This window comes from Pleurodeles waltl, chromosome 5, assembly GCF_031143425.1.
Source record: "Pleurodeles waltl isolate 20211129_DDA chromosome 5, aPleWal1.hap1.20221129, whole genome shotgun sequence".
NCBI classification, from domain to species: domain Eukaryota; kingdom Metazoa; phylum Chordata; class Amphibia; order Caudata; family Salamandridae; genus Pleurodeles; species Pleurodeles waltl.
This window is the reverse complement of record NC_090444.1, coordinates 1,731,276,167-1,731,298,377: the sequence shown is the minus strand read 5'-3', so window position 1 is coordinate 1,731,298,377 and position 22,211 is coordinate 1,731,276,167. Positions and strand designations below refer to the sequence as shown.

General features: G+C 45.6%; 1 protein-coding gene across 2 annotated transcripts in view; it reads right to left on the bottom strand.

Annotated features, from left to right (window-relative positions):
* The window catches only part of LOC138296715 (cytochrome P450 2K1-like), a 271,693-nt gene that overhangs the window by 67,493 nt on the left and 181,989 nt on the right, over positions 1 to 22,211 (bottom strand). For both annotated transcript variants that reach the window (XM_069236115.1, XM_069236113.1), the window contains exon 7: positions 12,601 to 12,785. In XM_069236115.1, coding sequence (XP_069092216.1) covers positions 12,601 to 12,785 — 185 coding nt within the window. The remainder of the gene's footprint in view (positions 1 to 12,600; positions 12,786 to 22,211) is intronic.

Here is a 22,211-nt window from a genome sequence, read left to right as displayed (position 1 = left end):
TCCGATAAGAATGGTACCTCACTTGTGTCAGTAGAATTAGTTCCTGCAACAGGAAATGGTTCAAAAGGCAACATGGATAAATGCCATTTTTCCACTCAATTCAGACTTTTTTTTTTTTTACAAAGTGGGTTGCTGTGGATTTTGGGCCCTAGCTCAGCTGGCACCTGGCTAACCCTAGGAAGCCTGAACATTTTTGAAAACTAGACACCTTGGGGAATCCAGAATATGGTGACGTACTTGTGTGGATTCCATTAAGTTTTTTTTTTTTTTTTTACCCATAATATCCTGCAATCCTAAAACTTTACCTGAAATCATCCATTTTCCTTATATTTCTGAGATGTAAACTTCTTGAACCTACAGGAATCCTCAAAGTTCCTACCACCCAGCATTAACTATCATGTGCTGATAAAAATGGCACCCCACTTCTGTGGCCGAGCCTAGTGCCCATGACGGGAACGGATCAAACCAAGGTAAATGAGAATCCTTGAGTGGGAGCTTCCATCAACAGCTGTTTCATCCGGTTCTGTCGCTGGAACTGGGCCGAATCGCACAAATGGGGCAATTCTGGATTGTAGGAATTTTGCAAATTCTTGTGTATTCCGGAAGATTCCATCTCAGAAATTTAAGACAAACATGTGATTTCAAGCAAAGTTTGAGGTTTGTAGGGCATTCACCTCATGGAATTCACAAAAAGCCCACCACCCTGGAATCTCCTCATTGTCAACTTTTGAAAAATGTCTGTGGTTGGTAGATTTCTGAGGGTGGCGGGCAATCATGGCCCCATATCCCACAGCCAACCGTATTGCTGATCTCTCCACATAACACTTAGGGCCTTTGTGTCAAGCTCTCTTGACCCACTCACAGAAGTGAGGTACCATTTTTATCAGCAGACTTGGGAATGCAGTATAGTAGAAACTTTGTGGCTTCCTGCAGATTCCATAAGTTTTCCTCACAGAAATGTGAGGAAAATGTGTTGTTTAGTCAACATTGATGTTAGCAGGGCATTTCGGATAAGAAAATGCAAAGCACACCACCTTGGACTCCCGTAGATGTCTAGTTTTCAGAACTGTCTGGGTCCGGCAGGTTATTCTAGGTGGCAGCCTACCCAAGCCTTAAAAGTGCAGCCATTCACCATTGCAAGTGGGATGATACTGGGAGTTAGCCAAACTCTCCTGGCTTATATGTAAAAACAACACCCAAAAGAATCAAGTGTACTCTTGCTTAACACTGGCATGGGTGAGGTTAGGGGTGAGGGTGGGGCTGATGTTAGGATGGGAAAGACCCACCCCAATATTTTACTAAAAATATATTACTACAATAAAGTGGGCTTTCTGCCTCCCAAAGGGCAGATCTGCAGTAATTACCCCGATCTGCTCCTGATGGTGAGGGGGCAGAAAGACTATTGTACCCTTTAGTTGGGGTGGGGACATTTCCATGCCCATGTGGGCAACCCCCACCCCTATACTTATTTAAAAAAAATCCCTGGTGCCTGGTGAGCTTTCTGCCCACCCCACCCCGGGTGGCAGACTGGGGGTAACTGCCCCCATTTGTCCCCAAGGGGTGGAAAGAAAGGGGGCATTGACATGCCCATTCTGGGCAGATCCCACCCCTCTATTTTTGTTTTAAAAATAAATCCCTGGTACCTTGTGAGTTTTATGCCCCCCCAAAGGGGGGCAGATCGGGAGCAATTGGCCCCATGTGTCCCTGGGGGGGGAGAAATAATGTTTACTGTTTTATTAAAGATAGAGGCATGGCCATGTTCATTCTGGGCAGTCATCACCCCTCTATTTTTAATTTAAAAATAAATCCCTGGTGCCTAGTGGGCTTTCTGCCCACCCAAGGGGGCAGATCGGGGTTAAATGCCCCATCTGCACTCCCAGGGATCAGAAAGTCTGGTCATCCTTTTATTAGGGGTGAGGCATGGCCATGCCCATTCTGGGCAGCCCGCACGCCTCTCTTCTTATTTTAAAATTAAATCCCAGGAGCCTAGTAGGCTTTCTGCCCCCCCCCCACCCCAAGGTAGGGGCAGAAAAACCTATATAAAAAATTATTAAGAGGCATCACAAGCCCTTGCCCAAGCGGTCACTCCCCCTTTTCCCGGTGTCTAGTAGTTGGATCCCTGCTTGGGATCACCCTACTGTAGCGATCCCCAAGAAGGGATCCACTGGGCAGGGTTACTATTGGAAAGAGGAGATGCTCCCCCTTCCAATGATACCTCTCCCAAAGGAATCAGTGCTTTGGGGGGGGCTAAGATATCCCCGTGTGCACTGAATCAATGAAAGTGAAACAAGCCCTTTGACTTGCTCTACTTTCACTTTTCTACGAAATTATGTCAGCACGCTCTGCTGTCTGATCGTCGTTTCATAAAAATAAAAAAAGAATAGCTCAGGCTGCTCAGAAAGCTCTTTCCGAGAAGCCCATGCCTCAGGGGATGAACGGGAATCCCTCAGGTGCAAAGAACCAGGGCCCCCCCTCTACTCCTCCCCAGTGTCGGCCAATGGTGTTCTGCCATTTAATGGAGTTTGTTTGACCAATGACTTTGTGTTTCACCACTGCGCATATTAGTTGCTCAATGTTCAGTTTAGCCACCTATTGGCTTTGACATGGCATTAAGCCATTACTTTCTGTATCCAGTTTCGCCGCCTATTGGCTTTGACATTGCATTAGTCATCACATTCTGTATTCTGCCTATTGGCTTTGACATGCTGTATCCAGTTTAGCCGCCTATTGGCTTTGACATTGCATTAGCCATTACATTCTGTATTCTGCCTATTGGCTTTGACATGATGTATTCAGTTTAGCTGCCTATTGGCTTTGACATGCTATTAGGTATTCTGCCTATTGGCTTTGACAAGATATTATATATTACATTTTGTATTCAGTTCAGCTGCCTATTGGCTTTGACATGATATTATACATTGCATTTTATATTCAGCTCAGATGCCTATTGGCTTTGACATGACATTAGACATTGCATTTAATATTTAGGTTAGCTGCCTATTGCCTTTAACGTGGAGTTAGACATTGCAGTTGAGAATCCAAGCTGTATTTTTCCAAGCTGTGTTTTTGCACAAGATGAACCAAGATGTTTTTCTCACAGTAGACTAGACCTGATAAGAGAGGGTACACTGGTTGTTTTTCTCCGCTTGAGCCAGGGAAGAGGAGAAGTCTCGGAGACCTGGCCAGTCTCCAAAGACTTGCTCAGTTTTCCCGAGTCTGAGAGGAGGGGGCACACCTTTGTAACGAACGTCACAGGCTGCAGAGATTCAGATTCGGATCTGCCTGACTTCGTGCTGGAACTAGGCGCCAGTTGCCAGTATCCCGTGTGGGTAGATGAATCTCTTTCTCGCAGCTGACAGGGAGTCATCAGCTTGCAGACCCTAGAAAGATGAAGCTGTAAATAGTTTCCCACATGGTGAAGTATTTGTTTTGCTTTGCATTCAATATCTTATAAATATAACCTGCTGTGTATATTGCAAACTGTGCATTAACGTGTGCTTGAAAGCTACTAATTCGTCATTCATAAAAATTGCGGTTGGGGAAGAATTAACAACAATAAAAGTCTTCTTTGACCTCAGAAGTGCATTTCTGGTGTTTTATGTAAGTGCTTAAAAACTAGATAAGAGAAAAGCACTACAAATGGCTAACACCTGCATTGAGGAGGGTGTTGGCCACACCCTCCCACCCGCACCCGACATCTGCCCACAGCAAAGGGTTAATTGATACTCCTGGTTCAACGTCACTGCTGCAGTCTTAGTCATGATATGGAAGCAGTATGCTAACCTTCTTATCAAAAACGTCTCGCTATCCACAGGTGTCTAACTGAACAATCAAGAGTCTCAGGAGGAGCGAGTAGAATTTCTTTTTATAATGCAACAAGCTGTATTCGACTGCACAGATCTACTTGCCCATTGGGTGCAAGGTTAACTCTGGCATACTATGGATTAGGTATTAGCTTCGATAACAAAGCGGTGCCGTCTTCAGCCCTTAGTAGTTTTGGAGTTTGTTTCTGAATGTGCAGGACATGAAGGCGATAGGCAGTTTGTAGGTTCATAAAGTTACCTGTCTCTCTGTAATCTCAGATTGCAGCCATCTTTTTGATAGCTCCTTTAGGTGATTTTATCGAACTATCAAAGTCATACAAGGCACTGAGGATTGCTGTCCCTTGGTGAATTGGTCTCTTTGTCCACTGAGATCTTTAGGTTTCCAATTCCTCTGATGTAATCTTTGTGTTTATATCCTTATGCAGGGCACACTGCATTTTATATATCTGATGTATTCATTTATTTGAGGGTACATTTCTCTATACAGTTATTTTTAATATTTTGCTTATTAGCCACTTTCATTGCTATTATATTGTTTGCTATTATCATCATATCTATTCACGTTATCTGCATTAGAAGAGGACGATTATTTTTTTAATAAGTGATTTTATAGTTTTTTCAGCTCATGAAAAAAAAACATACAACCATTAGTGACACGCACCATCCACTTCACTAAGCAGAACATTGCAGGCTTTGGTTTTTCTAGTTATTGTAGTAATCATCTCAGATCGAGGCTGTAATAGTCGAGTCATTTACCCCATATCTTTGCATGTTCCCTTGGACACACAGGGAACGCATAGATGATTCTTCTAACTGTGCATGCCAATCCATGCCAGTGTGCCTCTCGTGCAGATTAGGCAGGATGACCGATCACCAACTGCGGGCAATGTCACATTTGTACACGATGGTGGCCATCCCAATTAGAGGCGGGTCTCCTCTAATATTCCCCACTTCATCAAGGATTCAGAGTAGTGCATGTTTCAGCATGAGATCAGTAGGGTATCTCAGCAACCAGTTGAGCGTATTCATAATTCGCTGCCAGTATGAGGTGATTGTCGGACATTTTCAGCTAATTGGCAGACATTTCCAGGTGACATGGTAAAAGTATGTGTATGGATAGGGAAAGCGTGAGCATTTGGGCTGGAACACATCCAACATGCCAGAGTCTTTGTGGACCAAGGTATGTGGTGTGTAGGCTGTATAAGTCTATGGGCCTGATTTAGAACTTGTTGGAGGGGAATACTCTGTCACAAATGTTGCCAATATCCCACCCGGTGTTTTATGACTCCATTATGTCAGATGGGGATCTTAATAGAGTGAACAAGATATCCCTCACATGTGTGACAAAATATTCTATCCACAAAGGTGTAAATCACGTCCTGAGTCTTGAGGATGTTGCTATTTTCCTGGCACCCATGCTTGCCAATGTCCAGTCCGTGTCCTCCATGGAGCCTATCCAGTTTCCCATTTTCTGCTTTAGGAAGGGGAATCTGTCAGCTCTGTGTATGACTAATGTATAGTAGATTTGAGATATACCTCCTTTATCCAGTTTGCTCATCAGTAGTTTGGCCTCTACAGGATTATGGTCAGGAATATAGATTTGTTGGGATTTGTATATGTCAGAGCTTGGTGAAGTTAAAGGTACTTGTGGAATTGGGTCTTGATCAGGGAGAACTGTCTTTGTAGGTCTTTCAATGAGCATATTGCGTCTCCTCACTAGTCGCCCCCCAGCATAGTGATGCCAATCCTGTCCCATTTGCAGAAATCTTTGAGTTGTGCTGTGTGTGCTAATCCACTGACGGACCACAGGAGTCTCATTGTGTGCTGCTCGCAAACAATGGAAGACTACCTCTGGGACGTTTTGCGGGATTAGGCTGTCATATAAGATTCCCATCACACCCAGGAGGGAGAGTTCAGCTCTATAATCGGCGTCGTCCCATTTCCCCTGTCAGTCAGTCATTTATAAACACTGACATGCTACATTTCTTCTGTGCTATGCAGGGAGGGTGGTTAGACCATAGAAAGTAGCGGGTCATAGATGACAAAGCCCAGAACCAGCTTAGCAGGATGTAGAGGGGAAAGTGTTGGCAGACATAGAGGCAACACAGCAGGTTCATCATTTTAAATAGGTCGACTTTACCTAAAATCTGCCATGGTAGTGGTGCCCAATGGTGAAGATTGGCTTTCACAGACTGCATGAGAAGGGTTAGATTAAGGTTCCTGGTTACTGCAGGATCAGTAGAAATGTGAATGCCTACGTACTTGAAGCTCCTATGTTGTACAGGTATGGAGGTGGGCCATTTTGTGATTGTGCCTCCTCAATGAAGTGGGACCAGCACCAACTTGCTCGGGGTGACCGGAAGGCCAGATGCCTAGAGTGGTCCAGTATTTCTATGCATCATGGGCCAGTGTCTCATGGATGCAAAAGGAAGAGAAGTATATTGTCCGCATATAAGGGAATATAATCTTCAAGACTATCCACCCAGCTCCATCCCGACAAGCAGGAGTCTTTCCATATCAGCAGGGCCAAGGATTCAATTGTGAGAGCAAAAAGGAGCAGGGCGAGAGGGCAACGCTGTCTAGTTTGTCAACAGATGGGGAAGGTATCTGAGAGTACTCCACTGAATAGGGTTCGAGCCTGGGGTTCGTAGTATTGGAGTCCGATCCATCTGCATAACTTGAGCCCCAGTGCCATTCTTTCCAGTACCTGTGATAAGAATGACCAATTTACCGAATCAAAAGCCTTTTTGAAATTGAGGGGGAGGAGAGCCAAAGGTTCCTCCAGTTTTCCTATCTCAGCTATATTGACATGGACCTGGTGAACCCAGTGGCAGGTACAATAATTTGGCATAAAGCAGCATTGATCTGGGTGGATCAATTTGGACAGCAACTGTTGAACGGGAGCTTGCCAATAGTTTTGACTTCAGCACTGATCAGCAAAATGGGCCTGTAGGAGGCACAGTGATTGGTTGGTTGGCCCGGCTTCAGAATGACCACTAGGTTGGCCATGTCGATTTTCAGGAGGTGGGGGGTGGGAGAAGGCACCTCTCTTTGCTGCCTCAGGGTACAAATTGTGCAGGTGGGGAATGAGTAGGTTCTCATTGTTACAGGAGTATACTATCGGGAGCCCATCAGGACCGGGCTCTTATCCAAATTCAGTTTCCAATCTCTTTCTCCGTGATCGGTTCATCTAGGACAGCACAATCCAATCAGGAGAGCATCTCAAGTAGTATGTTGTCAAGTATGGGGTTCTGTAGCTAACAGATTGAGTAGGGTCTATGTGCGTGGAGTGATGCATAGTCAGAGATGAAGACTGACATTACCCTCAAGGAGGCACTCATGGGGGAGTTCACTGCGTCCTGGATCTCAGGGACAATCTGGGAAGTCACATTTCTGGTGGCTATAGCCAATAGAGTAGTTTACCCGATTTGCCCCCATATTCGTACACCCTTTGTGTTAAGGCTCTCCAGAACTGGCAGGCTTCCACCAGCTAGTTGAGAGAGAACAGCTTTCATGAGTGTCAGCTGTCGACTAATGATCTCTGTCTGCCACTTACTCTACTGCTTTACGAGTTCCAGAATGCTGGTCTCAAGAATAGCCATGTTTTGTGATTTTTCCCCCTCTGCACAACTCACATAGCCCTTGGCGATCCCTCTAAAAGTGGTCTTGTTCGCTGCCCATAGCACGCTTGGTGAGTCCACCGTGCTTTGATTGTGGGAGAAACAGTTATGTATCTCTGTGGAGAGGAGTTCAAAACATTTTTCATCCTTCAAGCAACAGGCATTGAGGCGCCATATGGGTCTCAAGTCCACCCTGTCATCACTCTGAGTTACTGTAACTAGAGAGTGGCCGGAGATACCCTTGAGATACATGTTGGTAGAGGTGAGTTTTAACATGTCTTTTGCTTGTAGCAGCAGTATGAGATTGCTGCGCGAGAATGATTTGTGGGACTCTAATGTGTGTGTGGGCACAAGGATGCCAGGTACTCCAGCTTTCGCTTAGGCTTAAGATGCCCATCTAGTCCTGTATCTGGGGTTGGGATAGTTTTGAAGTCACCTCCCACCATCCTCATCCCCTGGGTCAATATAGACAAGACTTTTGTTGGAGCTCCTAGAGTAAGGAAATTATATTGCTTTTCTTTCAGGAGTCTATCTCTCCCAACAAATCTTCCCATTGAGTCTGTGACCATGGATGTCACTGCCATAGGATAGGTTTTCTGTAAGAGCACTGCTACTCCCCGGGGCTCCAGCCGAACCCGGCATGGTAAACTGTGTCACACCTATATCTTCTGAGAAGTGGACAGCATAAGCCCCTCAGCTGGGTTTCTTGGAGCAGTAGGACCTGAGGTTGGAAACATTTGGCATATCTGAGCGCTGCTCTTCACTTAACACTGTCCGGGAGGTGGTTCATGTTCCATAGCTTGAGGTATTTCATCATCTGGGAGATAATTGTGTAATATAGACAAGCTGCTGATAAGATTCTCACCCATTACCGTAATGGGATACCTAAGTGTTTCAGAGGAGAGTACGTCAACAATCCATGCGGCTTAGTTTTGGGTGTGTTTGTGCATGTGTGGATGGTGCGGTCAACAATGAACAACAAACAATCCTGTTTTCTCTCCAACCTCCCACCGATGTTTCCCCCTAGAAGCATCTGTGGCTCCAAAACTTCTCCTTAGTCAAACATGTCAAACAGTATTCAGGTATGAGATGGGACCATCCTCCATCAGTTCGATCATCTGACTACAGTATAGTAACAAAATATCTGCTGACCGGAGGGGGGGAACTCTCCGAGATCGCTCCACGTTGCAGACCGGGTCAGCGCTAATCGTGCCAGTTGGGCGGGTTCTCATTCCAAGGTGCTGCCAATATGTGTCTGTCCCAGTGTGTGGGGCGCAGCCTCCGTCCCTGGGGGCTTCTCATCCAGTAGTGGTGCCTGCTCATAGGGGGGCCTACATTATTTCAGATGCAGAGGAACCCAAATATTATCTGACCTGGATATGATTCCTCTAGTTACATGATTTCTGCCTTACATTGCGCCTTAGTGGTCCACGTGGTGCAGTGGTTTGCCAGTCATGGTTGTTGTTATCCATGGCAGTGTTGGGTTTCAAGGCTTTCATTTTGGATATCAATTCCCATGCTGCGACAGGGGTGAAAAAGAAATAGGCAATGTCCTGGAAGATCACCTTAAGTCTTGCTGGGTACATCAATATGTATTATACATTGAGGGCCCGTAACTTCTGATTCACTTTGTCGAAGTATCTGCTTTGTTTCTGAGTTGCACAAGTATAGTCTGCAAATATCATCGTATGAGAGGCCTGATACTTCAGTGGACCAGCCGCCCGGGCTTTCTTCACAAAGGTGTCTCTGTCTTAGAAAGTGAGTAGTTGAGCTATCATTGGGAGGGCAGGAGTCTCGGGAGGGGGCAGGAAACAGTTGTCCCACTTCAGGACAAACCATTGCAAGAGTTTTCACTCTGGAACGCATGGCCTCAACCAGCTCTTGAGTTCTTGAGGAATAACGCAGGTGAGGGGGAGTCAGACTCCTCTGGAACCTCCATGAATTGGAGGTTTTTGAGTTGTAACCTATTTTCTGAATCTTCTACTCATTGTTCAAGGATAGCCATTGTTGAGAGTCTTTTTGTCGTGCTGACTAAGGATGGTGACCACCTTCTCTAGCGTTGAAATCCTTTCCTCTTCTGCTGTAACTTTGGTCACTATGTTGAAAAGATATTGCCACAGGAGAAGGTCGTTTGCTCCCACCTACCCAATTTTGGGCTGTACTGCCTTCTGGGACGCCTGATTGCTCATTAGAGTAGTGTTCATGTTTATGGGGTCTGTGGGTTTTGAGGGATTTTGATACTTGATACTTCATAAGGCTGCCCCCACCAGCCGGGGCTGTCATGTATTTGTCTTTGTTGGCTTGGGCCCGTACCTTTGTCTTTTCCCATTTGGCTCATAGGGTGTACTGGTTGACTGCGCCCTCGGATATAGAGGTGGTACATTGCTCGTAGTGAATGTCACGGGTACAGCTCTCTGGACAATGGTAGTTGGTCCGACCCCTATGCAGGTGATGAGTCAAACTGGGTTCACTCCCTCACAGGAAATCTTTTGCCCGGTCCATCCTGTCCCCCACCAGCCCTCCAAGGATATTATGGGTAGCACAAGAGGCCGGCCAACTGTGAGGTATTGGTGGTTTTCATGGCAACAGTGTTTGGGAACCCCGGGATGCAACTGCCAGGCTTATCTAGCCCTGTGAACATTATGGGTGCTGTCTCTTCAGGCACCACTGGTCTCCCACAGCCCACTTACCTCAGCTTGGGTGGGGTGTGACATTTGGTGGTCCCTGGGCAATGGTGAGGGCCGAGTGGTGCAGCCCGAGGGTGCAATCTCCAATATTAGTCTTGGCTGTTAGGAGGCCCCAGGGATCCCGGTCAGGCCAGCAACAGTAATCCTCATCACCCGCCAGAAGGGCCATCGAGGACACCAGGCTCCATGTGGAGAGGGGGGGCCCTCCAAACCTGGCTACGGCAGGCAGAGCTGGCCTGCCTTCCAATGGTTCCAAGGCCCTAAGCAGAACAGAGGCGCAGGGCTGTCCAAGCCTGGGCCAGGGGGATGAGGCACCCCACACTACCCTACCAGCCACTCAGAGGGCGAGGGGACACTCACTGTCATGCAGTATTGCCAGCCGGGAACAGGTCTTTCCCCCTGAGGCCTGCCCTCCTTGCACCAGAGTCGCCAGTGCTGTAGACCCCGGAGGCCTGGTTACAAGACCAGAGGCTTCTGCCCTGCCAGGTTGCTTCTGCCGGGTCCAGGAATCCAGACAATGACACCCTCCCACCCCCATGGTAGGGGGACCTCTCCCCAAGATGACTGTAGCCATCACAGACCGCCCGGCCCCATGCCAAGATCCATGGGGAGGCCATATGTCAAGCTGCGCAGCCAGCTAGGTAACCAATAGCGAAGCACCATCTTAGTGGGGCCTGGTCCGCGGTGGTTCTAGAGAAGGTGCGATCTGTCAGTCGAGTGTTTCTCACTGGTTCATGCATTAGCGCAGAGGTGGGATCCCAGTGTGGATGGTGAAGGAGGTCTGGGAGCAATGCTAGTGTGCGTCCGCCATCTTGGCCAGCCTGGCCAGAGCCAGTACAATGATTTTAATAAAAAATATATTCATAGTGGGGATTCTTATGTGTGTTTAGTCACAGTAAAAAATTATTTGGAACCTACGAACAAATAATTCCTGTGAGTCTTATAGCAATGATAATTTCTCAGAAGGCACTATGCTCATGTGATGTACAGGTGGTTTGTGGGTTTACAGTCCGCCAGGATTCCTTTAGTTGATAAGTTAGCATTTAAAACAACACTTAGTCAAAGGGTCGAAGTAAGATAATTCTGGTTCATATTTTCTGCAGAATTGCAAAAAACATATCACCTCCTCAGCCTCTACCACAGCTTATGATCTGATGAACGGTCATTGTGTGGTACTCTTTCTTTCGCCTTGCACTCTTCCATAAAACATCCCGAATAACTGCATTACCTCCATACATTTAACAATATGTATTTGTAAAAGTACGTTCACCTAGAAGGCATCTTGGGATGAATATCATGTTTATTGTTACAAAACTCAATGGTACACATTTTACCAACCTTAGAAGGTTGAAAGCCTTAGTGGACCCAGCGGAATTTGAACTCGTGATCATGAGGGCAATCAGAGGTCCCAGCAGTAGAGGCATTAATCTATTGAGCCACCAGACCCAGCTAGCTTTGTTATGCAGTCATTCCCCGTCAGTCAGAGACAAAGAAGATGTTACCTGCATGTTCTTGAGGATTAACAGACCAAGCGTCTTATGAATTCTCATTAGTTTATCTCCTGTCCAACGGGTCATTAGGGTCGAGCGTGCAAAGCGCTCGGTCTCTGTTGTTATCTCTCTATGCGCTTGTAACCATGCTTATCACTTTGGTTGGTATGTGGGCTTGTCTTTTAAAATTCAACTGATTTGATTAGTGAAAGGCATGCATACGTCGTGCCTTTTCCGGTGTTCAGCCCTCCTCGAGCGCACCGGCCAACTACTGAATGTAGTTTTCCTACGGTTTCTGGACTACTTTTTCTCTTTGTTTCGTATGTAGCGTGATCTCACTAGGCAGATGTCGCGCGCTTTGCATGACATCGATCCTGTTACATAGATAATTGCACTTTTGCCGGTTACATGGATAACTGCACTTTTCCGTTTCACTGTGAGCTAACTTCTTTTTCCTTTTGTGTGTTCTCTTCGCGGCCATTGGCTTGCCTAGGTGAAACGGTTTATCTTTTCATTTTCAGTTTATGTGATAAGAAAAGTCCGGTTAGGAGTTTATAACGCTAATAGCTCTAACTCGAGCAAACGTGAGGCCCATTGCATTGTATATGCTTGTTTTTAAACTGTGCTCGATGTATACATTTATTTTTAAAACCTGTGCATGATATTCTGTTTGACAGTCATTTTAGCATTTTGGAGAAAGCCCTTTAGTTTTCACATGTTTCTGATCTGTTATGGATGCAGCCTCCTTGGGTCATCTCAATCCCCTGCCGTACCACCCCCGCTGTGTTAGATGTTACATTTTAGATTCACACCCCCTAAATCTCCCCAACTCGCCTTGCTGAAAGGAGCATTCCTAGCGGCGCACCAAAGAAATGCTGCAGCGAGTGGATTATGTGAATACCAGAAGGGTGTAGTGAGAAATGTTGAGTTATACCTTGACATAGCAATAGGAAGCAAACTGCAGAATTAACACACATACCTTTGGAATAAAATATCCATTAAAGGTGGCATCTGTTGCGGTTTCATGGGGCAAGCTCATAGGGAGGATATCAGCAAACCTCTGTATTTCATGGATAACTGCATTGGTGTACGGCATACTGGTTCTGTGCTCATATCTTGCCTGGGCAGATCCCAACACCTTTTCAATCTCTTCTTGGACCTTTCCTGAAACCAGAAATCAAGAATATTAAACAGGTCTGTCATCTTTTCAGTTCTGAAGCAACTGTCTGAGAAGGGGATTCAAGCATAACCAATTGAAGTATTAAAATGCACATGTTCAAGACAAGTGATAGGGTCTGAGGAGAGAGTTACCATAAGAGTGTAAATTAGGTAGCATTGTTATTGGAGTGCACCGTACTGGCCTGTTCTCTAGTGATAACTAACTGTGAACTAAAGGTTAATTTGAACGCAGTAATGCCAGGACCCTGCCCTTGAGAAGATATGTACCTGCTCGGTAATGCTGCACAGACCATAGTTAAATGTTCATAGATTCTAAAAGTACATTAAAAGGCACACATTCATAGAGGGTAACTATGACCCGAATCCTCTAGGGCCTGGATTCATAAGTACTGAGCAAACTATGCGCCTAATTTGGGGCCTGATTTGGAGTGTTGGCGGACGGGTTACGCTGTCACAAACCAGAGAGATCTCATGTCTGCCGAATTACGATTCCTATGGGATGTAATGAAATCGTAATACGGCTGATGGGATATCTGTCAGGTTAGTGACACAGCAACCCCATCTTCCAAATTGTAAATCAGACCCATAGTCTGTTATCTTTGGCTAATGCTCTGCACCTCAGTGAAATGGTAAAAGCCTCTTTTTTGCACTTTCATTCTCAAGGTGTGGTAGCATAGAAATGCTTGGAGGGTGATGTATGTTTAGGAACTCATCATCCAAGAAATAGGACTTGTAATGAATACTATGTCTGCCTTAGAAGAAACATACTATGACCAAACCCTCACTGGTTATGCACCCAAACATAGAAACTCCATTCCACATTCCACCTGTACTATCACCCCATGCTATAAGCAGGGCAACCCATGTGCAGCCTCCTCCTAACTAATAAACGTTCTGCCACAGCTTCTCTGATTAGACATGGACAAGACACTGCCATTCCTGCTTGGAAGGCCGTGGCTGAGTGCACCCTGTCAAGGGCGACACTGCCTCCCGTAATCATTGAACATGTACAGGCCCTGCCTCATACATCTGCTAACGAAGCTGACAGAAGGTACTGTGCAAAGCGGGGAAGCATCGCCCAGAAGGGACTGTTGATTAAGGGGGGGAACACTCGCGATCACCTGCAAAAGTTTGGTTGACTTTCCAAGTGGCATTTGTGACACTTCCAGCAGCCCCCCTCGAAGCCCGAGAGTAAACAAAGGCTACACGGAGGTAATAAGGAGCATAGGCTTACACTATATGACACCTCAACCACGGTTTAGTTTCAACTGATGAGACTGGAGTTAATTTCAACATTCTACAGTGAAATTGCATTGTAACATTCCATGAATGTGCAAAAACCACACAGCTCCCACTGTATAATTATAAATATTCCCTTATAAAGACCGCAAAATAAAGGGTGCAACATATAACTGAATAACGAAGTACCAAACGTATTATACAAGAAAGCTAAAAGGAAAACATGCATGGCAATACATTTAAAATAGAGAATAATTGAGGTCTCACAACAAATAATGCTTTAAATAAGAAGGTTTCCTAGAAGTATGTTTTTGATGTATGTCAAAGACCATCAGGGTAGTCAACTTCATCATCTGCAGGACCTCCTTCATAAACATAATATGCATCATATAAATTTCTAAAAGTAGGTAGACATTCACTTCTACCCAGCGCACACATGGCAATCCTGCTCAGATACCAAATCCTTTCATTCTTTAGTTTCAATGCATTATGAAACAACTTAACCACTTGTTGAGGCTTAGAACATTTAGACCTTTATCTGATCCTGCAGGGGCACGTATCTTCACCATGTCTCCCACCCTTACACTCACATCACACATCCTTTTCCTATCATCAAAATGATCCTTCATTTTGATGCACATGTGTTTCTCTCTCTTCGTCCAATCACTGTCTTTCACATCCTCTACCCATCCTTTGGACAAATGCATCCAAACTGGGACAAATTTATCATCAGGTTTTCTTCACTGAAATAGTTCAAACAGGGATACACTGATGGTTTCTTAAAGGGATAAACCGTAGGAGCACAGCCTAGCTTGATGTTTTCTAGAATATTGATTTTAGCTAGATGCGTTTCCTCTTTGATTGTTCTATTCAAACGTTCCACCATGCCATTGCATTCGGGATGATCCAGTGCACCCTTTCTTAACATAACTGTACATATTTCAAGGTAATCTTCTACTTCACAAGAGCAGAACTATTTACCATTATCAGGCAAGACAGTATGTTGAAACCCCTCTCTACCTAAGAAATTTTTGAAGAATTTAATTACACTTTTTTATCTTATGTCAATTCCAGCCACAACTTCTGGTGAACATGAAATCATATCTACCATACGACACAAATAAGTTTGTAGGAATCTGGGTTATTAGTTCTGTGGCCTGCACAAGTAGTAGGTCCACAATTGTCCTTACTAGGAACCAAATACCCCATTGTAGTGCTTTACTCTTTCAGGGTAGCGAAGCAGATCAGTCCAAGGCCTACTCCAGAGAGGTGGTGTGGGCTAGTAATCACCACTTATTGGCACATAAAAATAACACTTAATAAATGACTGTCCAATCAGTACTGTTTCCTAAGAAAAAGGAGATGTACATTTATTACACAGACACTACTAAATACTATACAGTCATTTACAAATATGTACACTGGCAGATGGAAATACCATAGATGACATCAACCTCCTCCCCCTAAAGGGGTCATGAAAACATATGAGGTAAGTCTACTGGCTTGGTCAAAGGTTCAAGATCAACAAATCGCATGTTAAAGGCATAATTGTGTATGTAAATGCAACCGTCAATAATAATAATCATGTGTAAATGCACTTATTTCTGTTAAAAAGCAGATTCATTGTGATCAATAATCACTATCAGCAGTATGTCAATGCAGCATTTTAAAATAAGCAAAATGTGTTTGTGTGCTTTTTATCTCTATTCAAACTATGAAAATGCAATCATAAAAACAGCCCATAGTGGGAATCATATTTTGATTACAAAACATGCAATTATAGAATTAGCCCCTAGAGTGTGTTGCACAGCATGTCCCTTCTTTATCATATTGAAGCCACCACTAGCACAGCCATAGTACAAGCCTCTAGATGGTGCGGCATTCCCAGCACGTTGCTCCGGTCTTGGGAGTGCTTTGAAACATAATTAAAAGGTTCATAAGGGTAATAGTTTCCAGGGTCAGTCTCCTATAAATAATCTTTGGGGGAGCTGTTGCACCCCTGCAGCCCTCCCATACATCCTTGATTTTGTTGGCGGTGCCCCTGCCTTCCTAGGGCTACCACAAGTAAAGAAAAATTAGTCAAATTCAAACGCCCTAAGGCATTATTGGGTGCGCTAGCCAGGAGCAGATCTCCCGCTGTGCTGGGAGAGCCACAAAGCTTTCCCTTCGTGTTCTTTTTCTTTTTTTGGCTGTTCCCGGTCTTATCTGAGCACCCCATTCCTCCTCGAAACTTAAGGAACCCACACCCCTTGATCCTATGCAGCCTGCAGCTGTGGGAGTCCACAGCTTTTCTGCAGAGGCCAACCCGTACCCCCCAACACAACGGCATAAGAAGCGGAGGCGAGGCCGTCACCATTAGGAGAGCACAACAGTGCGCCTCCATTCTTCTTTGCTTTGGGGGCCAGAGATTAGGTCCCGGCCCCTCTTTGAGCATAAACTGGCCAGAGGATGGGGTCCCTGAGACAGGAGACAGTCCAGAGAGGGGGCCCCCATGCACGCCACCTCCCTAAGGAAACATAAGGAATCATTCTCGCAATGACTTCCAGGCCCTGGTCCACCTCGCAATAATTCAAGAATCAGTGGCAGAGCCCCAATAATGACAAACCCCACGCAGCACGGTTTTCTAACACTGTGCGACCGGATTTCTCATGCATCGTCACTGGTAGTCAAATTCATTGTGAACCTGTGCCGATCTAAGGTGCCCTGTCTGGAAATCAATACATGACTCTCTTGCGAGGGAGAAAAACAACACATCGCCTATCCGACACACGGCCTCACTTGTGAGTAAGGAATCAACACATCGCTAACTTTTCAGACCCACGCTCCCCCTTGCAGCTTTATTTTTGAAGCTAACCAGGTACTTTGTGTAAAATCAACATTTCCATTGTTTTCTATGGAGTAAGACTCTTTATTTTGAAAATGAGTATCTTGACTTGGAAATGTTGTATTTTTGTCGTTTTACTCTTATTCTAAACCTTTGTGGTGTCCATTTTGTAGTGTTTCACTGTATAAATATGTGTGTTGGTACAAATACTTTACTTCTGGGATAAGCCTTTCTGCTCATGCCAAGCTACCAAGGGGGTGAGAGGGGGTTAACCAGGTGTGCTTCTCCTTTGCCCTGACTAGATTCAGGGTCCTTGCTTGGAGAGGGGGCAACCTGACTGCCTACCAAAGACTCCATTTCTAACAAGAAGGAAGATTGCAAACAAGCCCAGCATACCTATTTTGGACCATTTGCAGTTTTGCTACTAACGTTTTACAGTCTCATTAGCAGCTGCAAGCAAAGCATTACCATAGTCCAATTTACTAATAATCAGGACCTGGACACGAGTTTTCCTAGATGAGGATGGACGAAAAGGGAGAGGCTTCTTCAGCAGATAGATTTTGTTAAAATAGCGGCCACTAATCACAGCAACATGGTCTTTCATAGAGACTGGTCAATTCTTAATGCAAGGTTTTTAACTACATGCTCAGGAATGAAAGCCTGGCCAAGATTAGATGGCCACCAGTCTGAAGTCCAAGATTTATAGGCTTTAACAAATATCATAGCAGGAACTACACCTTACCCAATCTTTGGCATCCAGACTGCACGCATGCCAGTGCAGAGACACACACACTTCCCTTCACTCCAACTATACTAGTGGTGTTGCCATTCGGCCATGTCTTAAGAGCGGAAATATTCTTCTCCTAGTCCTCCTCCAGGAGGACCAACTTTCCTCATATAGCTTTAAGAACTCCAAATTGCTTAGCGATGCACACTCCGCGTATCGCCACCTTGAAAGCCTCCCAGAGTGTGGATGGAGAAGTGACAGTGCCCTCGTGTTTGAAGAACTCTGTTTTCTCTGTACGGATCTCTTCACTGATTGCTGTGTCGCACAGGGCCCGTAGGGTAGACCCCAGCTGAAGGCCCGGGGGGCAATTGCTAGATTAGTAGCTCCAACACCATGGGGGTATGGGCGGAGAGGATGCTGGGTTAGTGTGACACCTGCTTGACCCAGATCTGAGCATCCTGTAACCCTAGCCAATAATCAAGGACATCCATTGTGATGGGCCGTGACACTGGTGCCTTCTTTGAGTGTTGTATGCGTGTACCGCCAAATGTCTTGCAAGCAGTTATTGTGTATATTTGTGTTGAGTGTGAGTGCCGCATGGGGTTGAATGAATGACTCAGACCTGTCAAGTTGATTGTTAAGGGTGACATTGAACTGATATAATGGCTCCCGGTCCTAAAATGGAAATCAGCCACAATATTTCAGAGAGAAAATGTGGGTCATTAGTGTGGGGGCTGTAAATGGTGGCTAATATAACACGCTTAGTCTTTACCACTAGAGGGCTAGTGGCTTTCAGGCTTTACCACTAGAGGGCTAGTGGCTTTCATGTATGCCAATTACATCACCCTTTATATTCATAACCCCAGTGACACGCAAGATTATTCGCTTTGGAGGCTTGTCTGGTATTTTGATCAACTGATCAAAATCTACATTATTTCCCTTCACGGATGGTACTCAGCGCTTCCCTATGAAATACCCATTCAAGTGGGCTTCCGAGGCAGTAGCCTACTTAGGGATTTGGATGAAGTCTGGAAAGCAAACTATGGCGGAGGCATGTCCTGGTTTGAAGACAGAACATCAATGCGGTCCCGCTTGCCCCTTTCGATCCCCGGGGTGCATAGCAATAGCAAAGATGGTTGGCCTACCAAGGTTCCTTTATCTTTTTCTCAATTTTCCCATCCCCCTCATAGCCCAATACCTGCACTGCCTGTGCTCCAATTTAATTGCACTGACCTGGACAAGCAAACAGCCCGCATTAAATCCTAACACTCTCACTCAGACAGGAAGGCCTTGGCGCACCTGATTAGGTGTTCTATGCATATGTGCTGACACAATACCTACACCACTGGCTTTATGCATAGACGTTCCAGCCACATGTAGCTATTGAAGCAGATCATAATCGTTGTGGCTTTTAACCAGTTCCCTTTATGTACCCGACCAGAAGTAGACACGAGCGGCTGTGTGAGATGGGCATGGGACGGTCTGTGGAGATGTGCCAAACTGTCTCCCCTCTACGCTCCATCTATTCTGCTTGGGCGTAACCCCCAGCTCTCATCCTACAACACGCAGGGGCCATAATACACGTGGGGAACAGAATTAGCACCTGAGAACGAGACCTTACACCTTTCTCTGATCTGTATCTGGAGGACCAATTCTTGCCTCCATTTTAGATCTACCCTACCCTGCACCACACGGTCCTGGAAATTGTGCTGGAAGTGGTGCTGTACCATCACCTTCAGGCTGCATGCCGCGCTTTACACAACACACTCCCTGAACCTCAGACACTCCTGGCCATGGAACATATGCTAACTAATCCATCACCACGTGTTGGAAAATGGGTCATTGGTAAGGGCAGGTAAGTACCTACACTTAGCAATAGGCCACTAACATCCACTTAGGTCCAGTTAGGTCTCAGTAAATTAAACCTAGCTCAACCCTTGGTAGCTTGGCAACGAGCGACAAGGTTTAACTTAGGAGACAAAGCGTAAAGCATTCAAATATCACAAAACAGTAATGCAATAAAACCCAGGAAAGAGTTTAAAAATCCAAAATCAATTTATAACAATAGGGAATATTTGTAGCTTTAAAATGACACCAAAATGAATAAAATCGGATAAGGGGAACCAGAGATATGAATTTTTAAAGAATTTATGCTTTCTAGCACATAGAAACAAAAAGCGTCAATCTGGTCATCTGGTCGTACCTCAACCGGGGCAAAGACAAAGGACTTAGTTGTTTTTTCAAGGTGAAAATCCCTTGACTGGGGCAAACCTGAATCTTGATCTGACGTCCTTGGAGCCCTCTTCGGATACACTGCCTGGGAGGTCCCGGTCAACTTCCTACGTTGGGACTTAGTCACTTTTTGGGAGATTTTCATCACCAGGACGAACCTGCAAGTCAGGCCGGTTCGCGGTTGAGGCAAGCTGACTAGAGTTGCCGCGGTGGGTCGGTCCTTTTATGGAGCTTTTTTCCAAAAGTTCTCCAAACTTCGCCAAACTTCTGGATCTTCTTCCAGATGTTCTTTTGAGGTCCACAGTTCAACCCAAGGTTCCAGAAGCTCTGAGATGCTCCTTGAGGGTGCAGACTACAACTCCCAGAATACACCTGGCGCAAACTCCTTTTTGGCCACTGGACAGTGGTCAGCTGGTTGGTTTCTTCGGGAGTTGGTGCAGGGGAATCTGGTTAGCAAGTTTTCACCTGTAGCAAACAGGGAGTCCCTCCTTGAACCAGTTGAAGCTAGGCAAAGTCCTTCTTGTGGTGAAGCCAAAGTGTGCAGCTGGTGCAGTCCTCCACAGTGCAGTGTCCAGGTGCAGGCCAGGGATCCAGCAGGGCACTTCTTCTTCTGTAGTTCTTCCTTGTTGCAATCTGATAGAGATCTGGTAGGGAACTGAGGTTTGGGTGCAGGTCTGCCAGTTGTATCCTTGCTCCTGGGTAAAAAACAGGGGGTCCTGGTTCTCCAATCAGGGGCAGGGTCCTTCCCCCTGTGATGACAACTTCCTGGGAAGTGTGGCAAAAATCAATCCCAGGGAGCAATGTTCCTCAAAAATCCATCATGGCTGAAAGTGATTTTTGGAGGTTACATCTAGCTGAGCCCACCCACTGGTGTTGCTAAAAATCCTAAACACACCCCTCTCCTGCCCCCTCCTAATCTAATCAAGGGGGAACCTAATTGTCTGGATTTGCAGGATGTGCGGGTGTTACTGGGTTGCTCCAAATGTCCTTCCTTGCCTTTGAAGACCAGTTTGGCAGCCCTGCCCTCTTCCTGCTTCCCCATCTGCTTAGGGAAGATCTCCACCCCCAGGCTGCCAGATGCTAGCCAATCAGAGCAAAGGAGCAAAAACACTGCAAGGCTGAAGTTGGCAACTTTTCAGGTAAAGTTTAAAACTCTTTACCTGAAAAAGTTATATTAAATCCAACAACTGGAAGTTGTGGGATTTATTATAACAATTAATTTGATACCAAACTTGTGGTATCTGTAACTTAAGGGGATTTTTTAAATTAAAATAAAGTCTCCCCATTCTGGCCTATGGAGGCCATTCACTACAATGAGGGAAAAACACATTTGGCTGTTTTACCTCACCAGGGCTTCTAAAGCTATTTTCATAAGGTCCCTGCTTATAGTCACATGGCACCCAGCCCTAGGGGCACATAGGGCACACCTTAGGGGAGACATATGTAACAATAAGGTAGCTTAAGACTTTGGAACTACTTTTAATTCCAAAGTCGAATTTGCATGTAACTTTAATTTAAAAGCAGCCAGCAATGCAGGCCTGCCTTTAAAATGACACTGGACACCTCAGCAGTGCATCTATGGGTGCACTACCTATGCTGGGGTCCCTAAACCTCCATGCCCTACCATATACTATGGACTTATAGGTAGGTTCATTTTGCCAATTATAATTAGCCTAATTTGCATATCCACTTTACACAGAGCACAGGCCCTGGGACTGGTTAGCAGTACCCATGGCACCATCAGAGTCAGGAAAACAACAGCAAAAATTGAAAAATGGGGGCAAGAAGTTAGAGGGCCTCTGCAATTAGCCCTGTGTTCTCACACCACGGAAATCAGTAACCAGTATATATTCCATTAAGCAATCATCCGTGCCGGTACCCGCCCAGCAGCCCATACCTCATGGATGCCTGGCACAGAACACCCCCCATAGCCGACGCTGAGTGATCCTACTGCTGCGGCCAGAGAGCAACACTATCTCCTAACTATAGGTTGGGTTTGATACACTTTAAATGTCTACACTGTCTTTACCACACCCCTAAGCACCTTTTCTGTATGGGGCTCGCTGACGATGTCTAAGATGTACTTCTCTGCAGGCCACTTTTATCCACTTGTTGTGGACGTGCTCCAGAGTAGCCAAGCTCTGGGAAGAGGTACTTTCAATCATATGCACTATCACTGCCAATGCCCTACCCCCGACCCCCCCGTGGTCCTCCTGGTTTACGTCAAAGACACCCTTGCAAGCAGCCGCAGTCACATCACAATGCTACTTCTTCACTCCACACCACTTTTATCCACTTGGCATAGAGTTGCCCCAGAGTAGCAGAGTTATTTTCAATCATATGCACGATCACTGCCAATGCCCTAACCTTCACCCCACCGTGGCCCTCC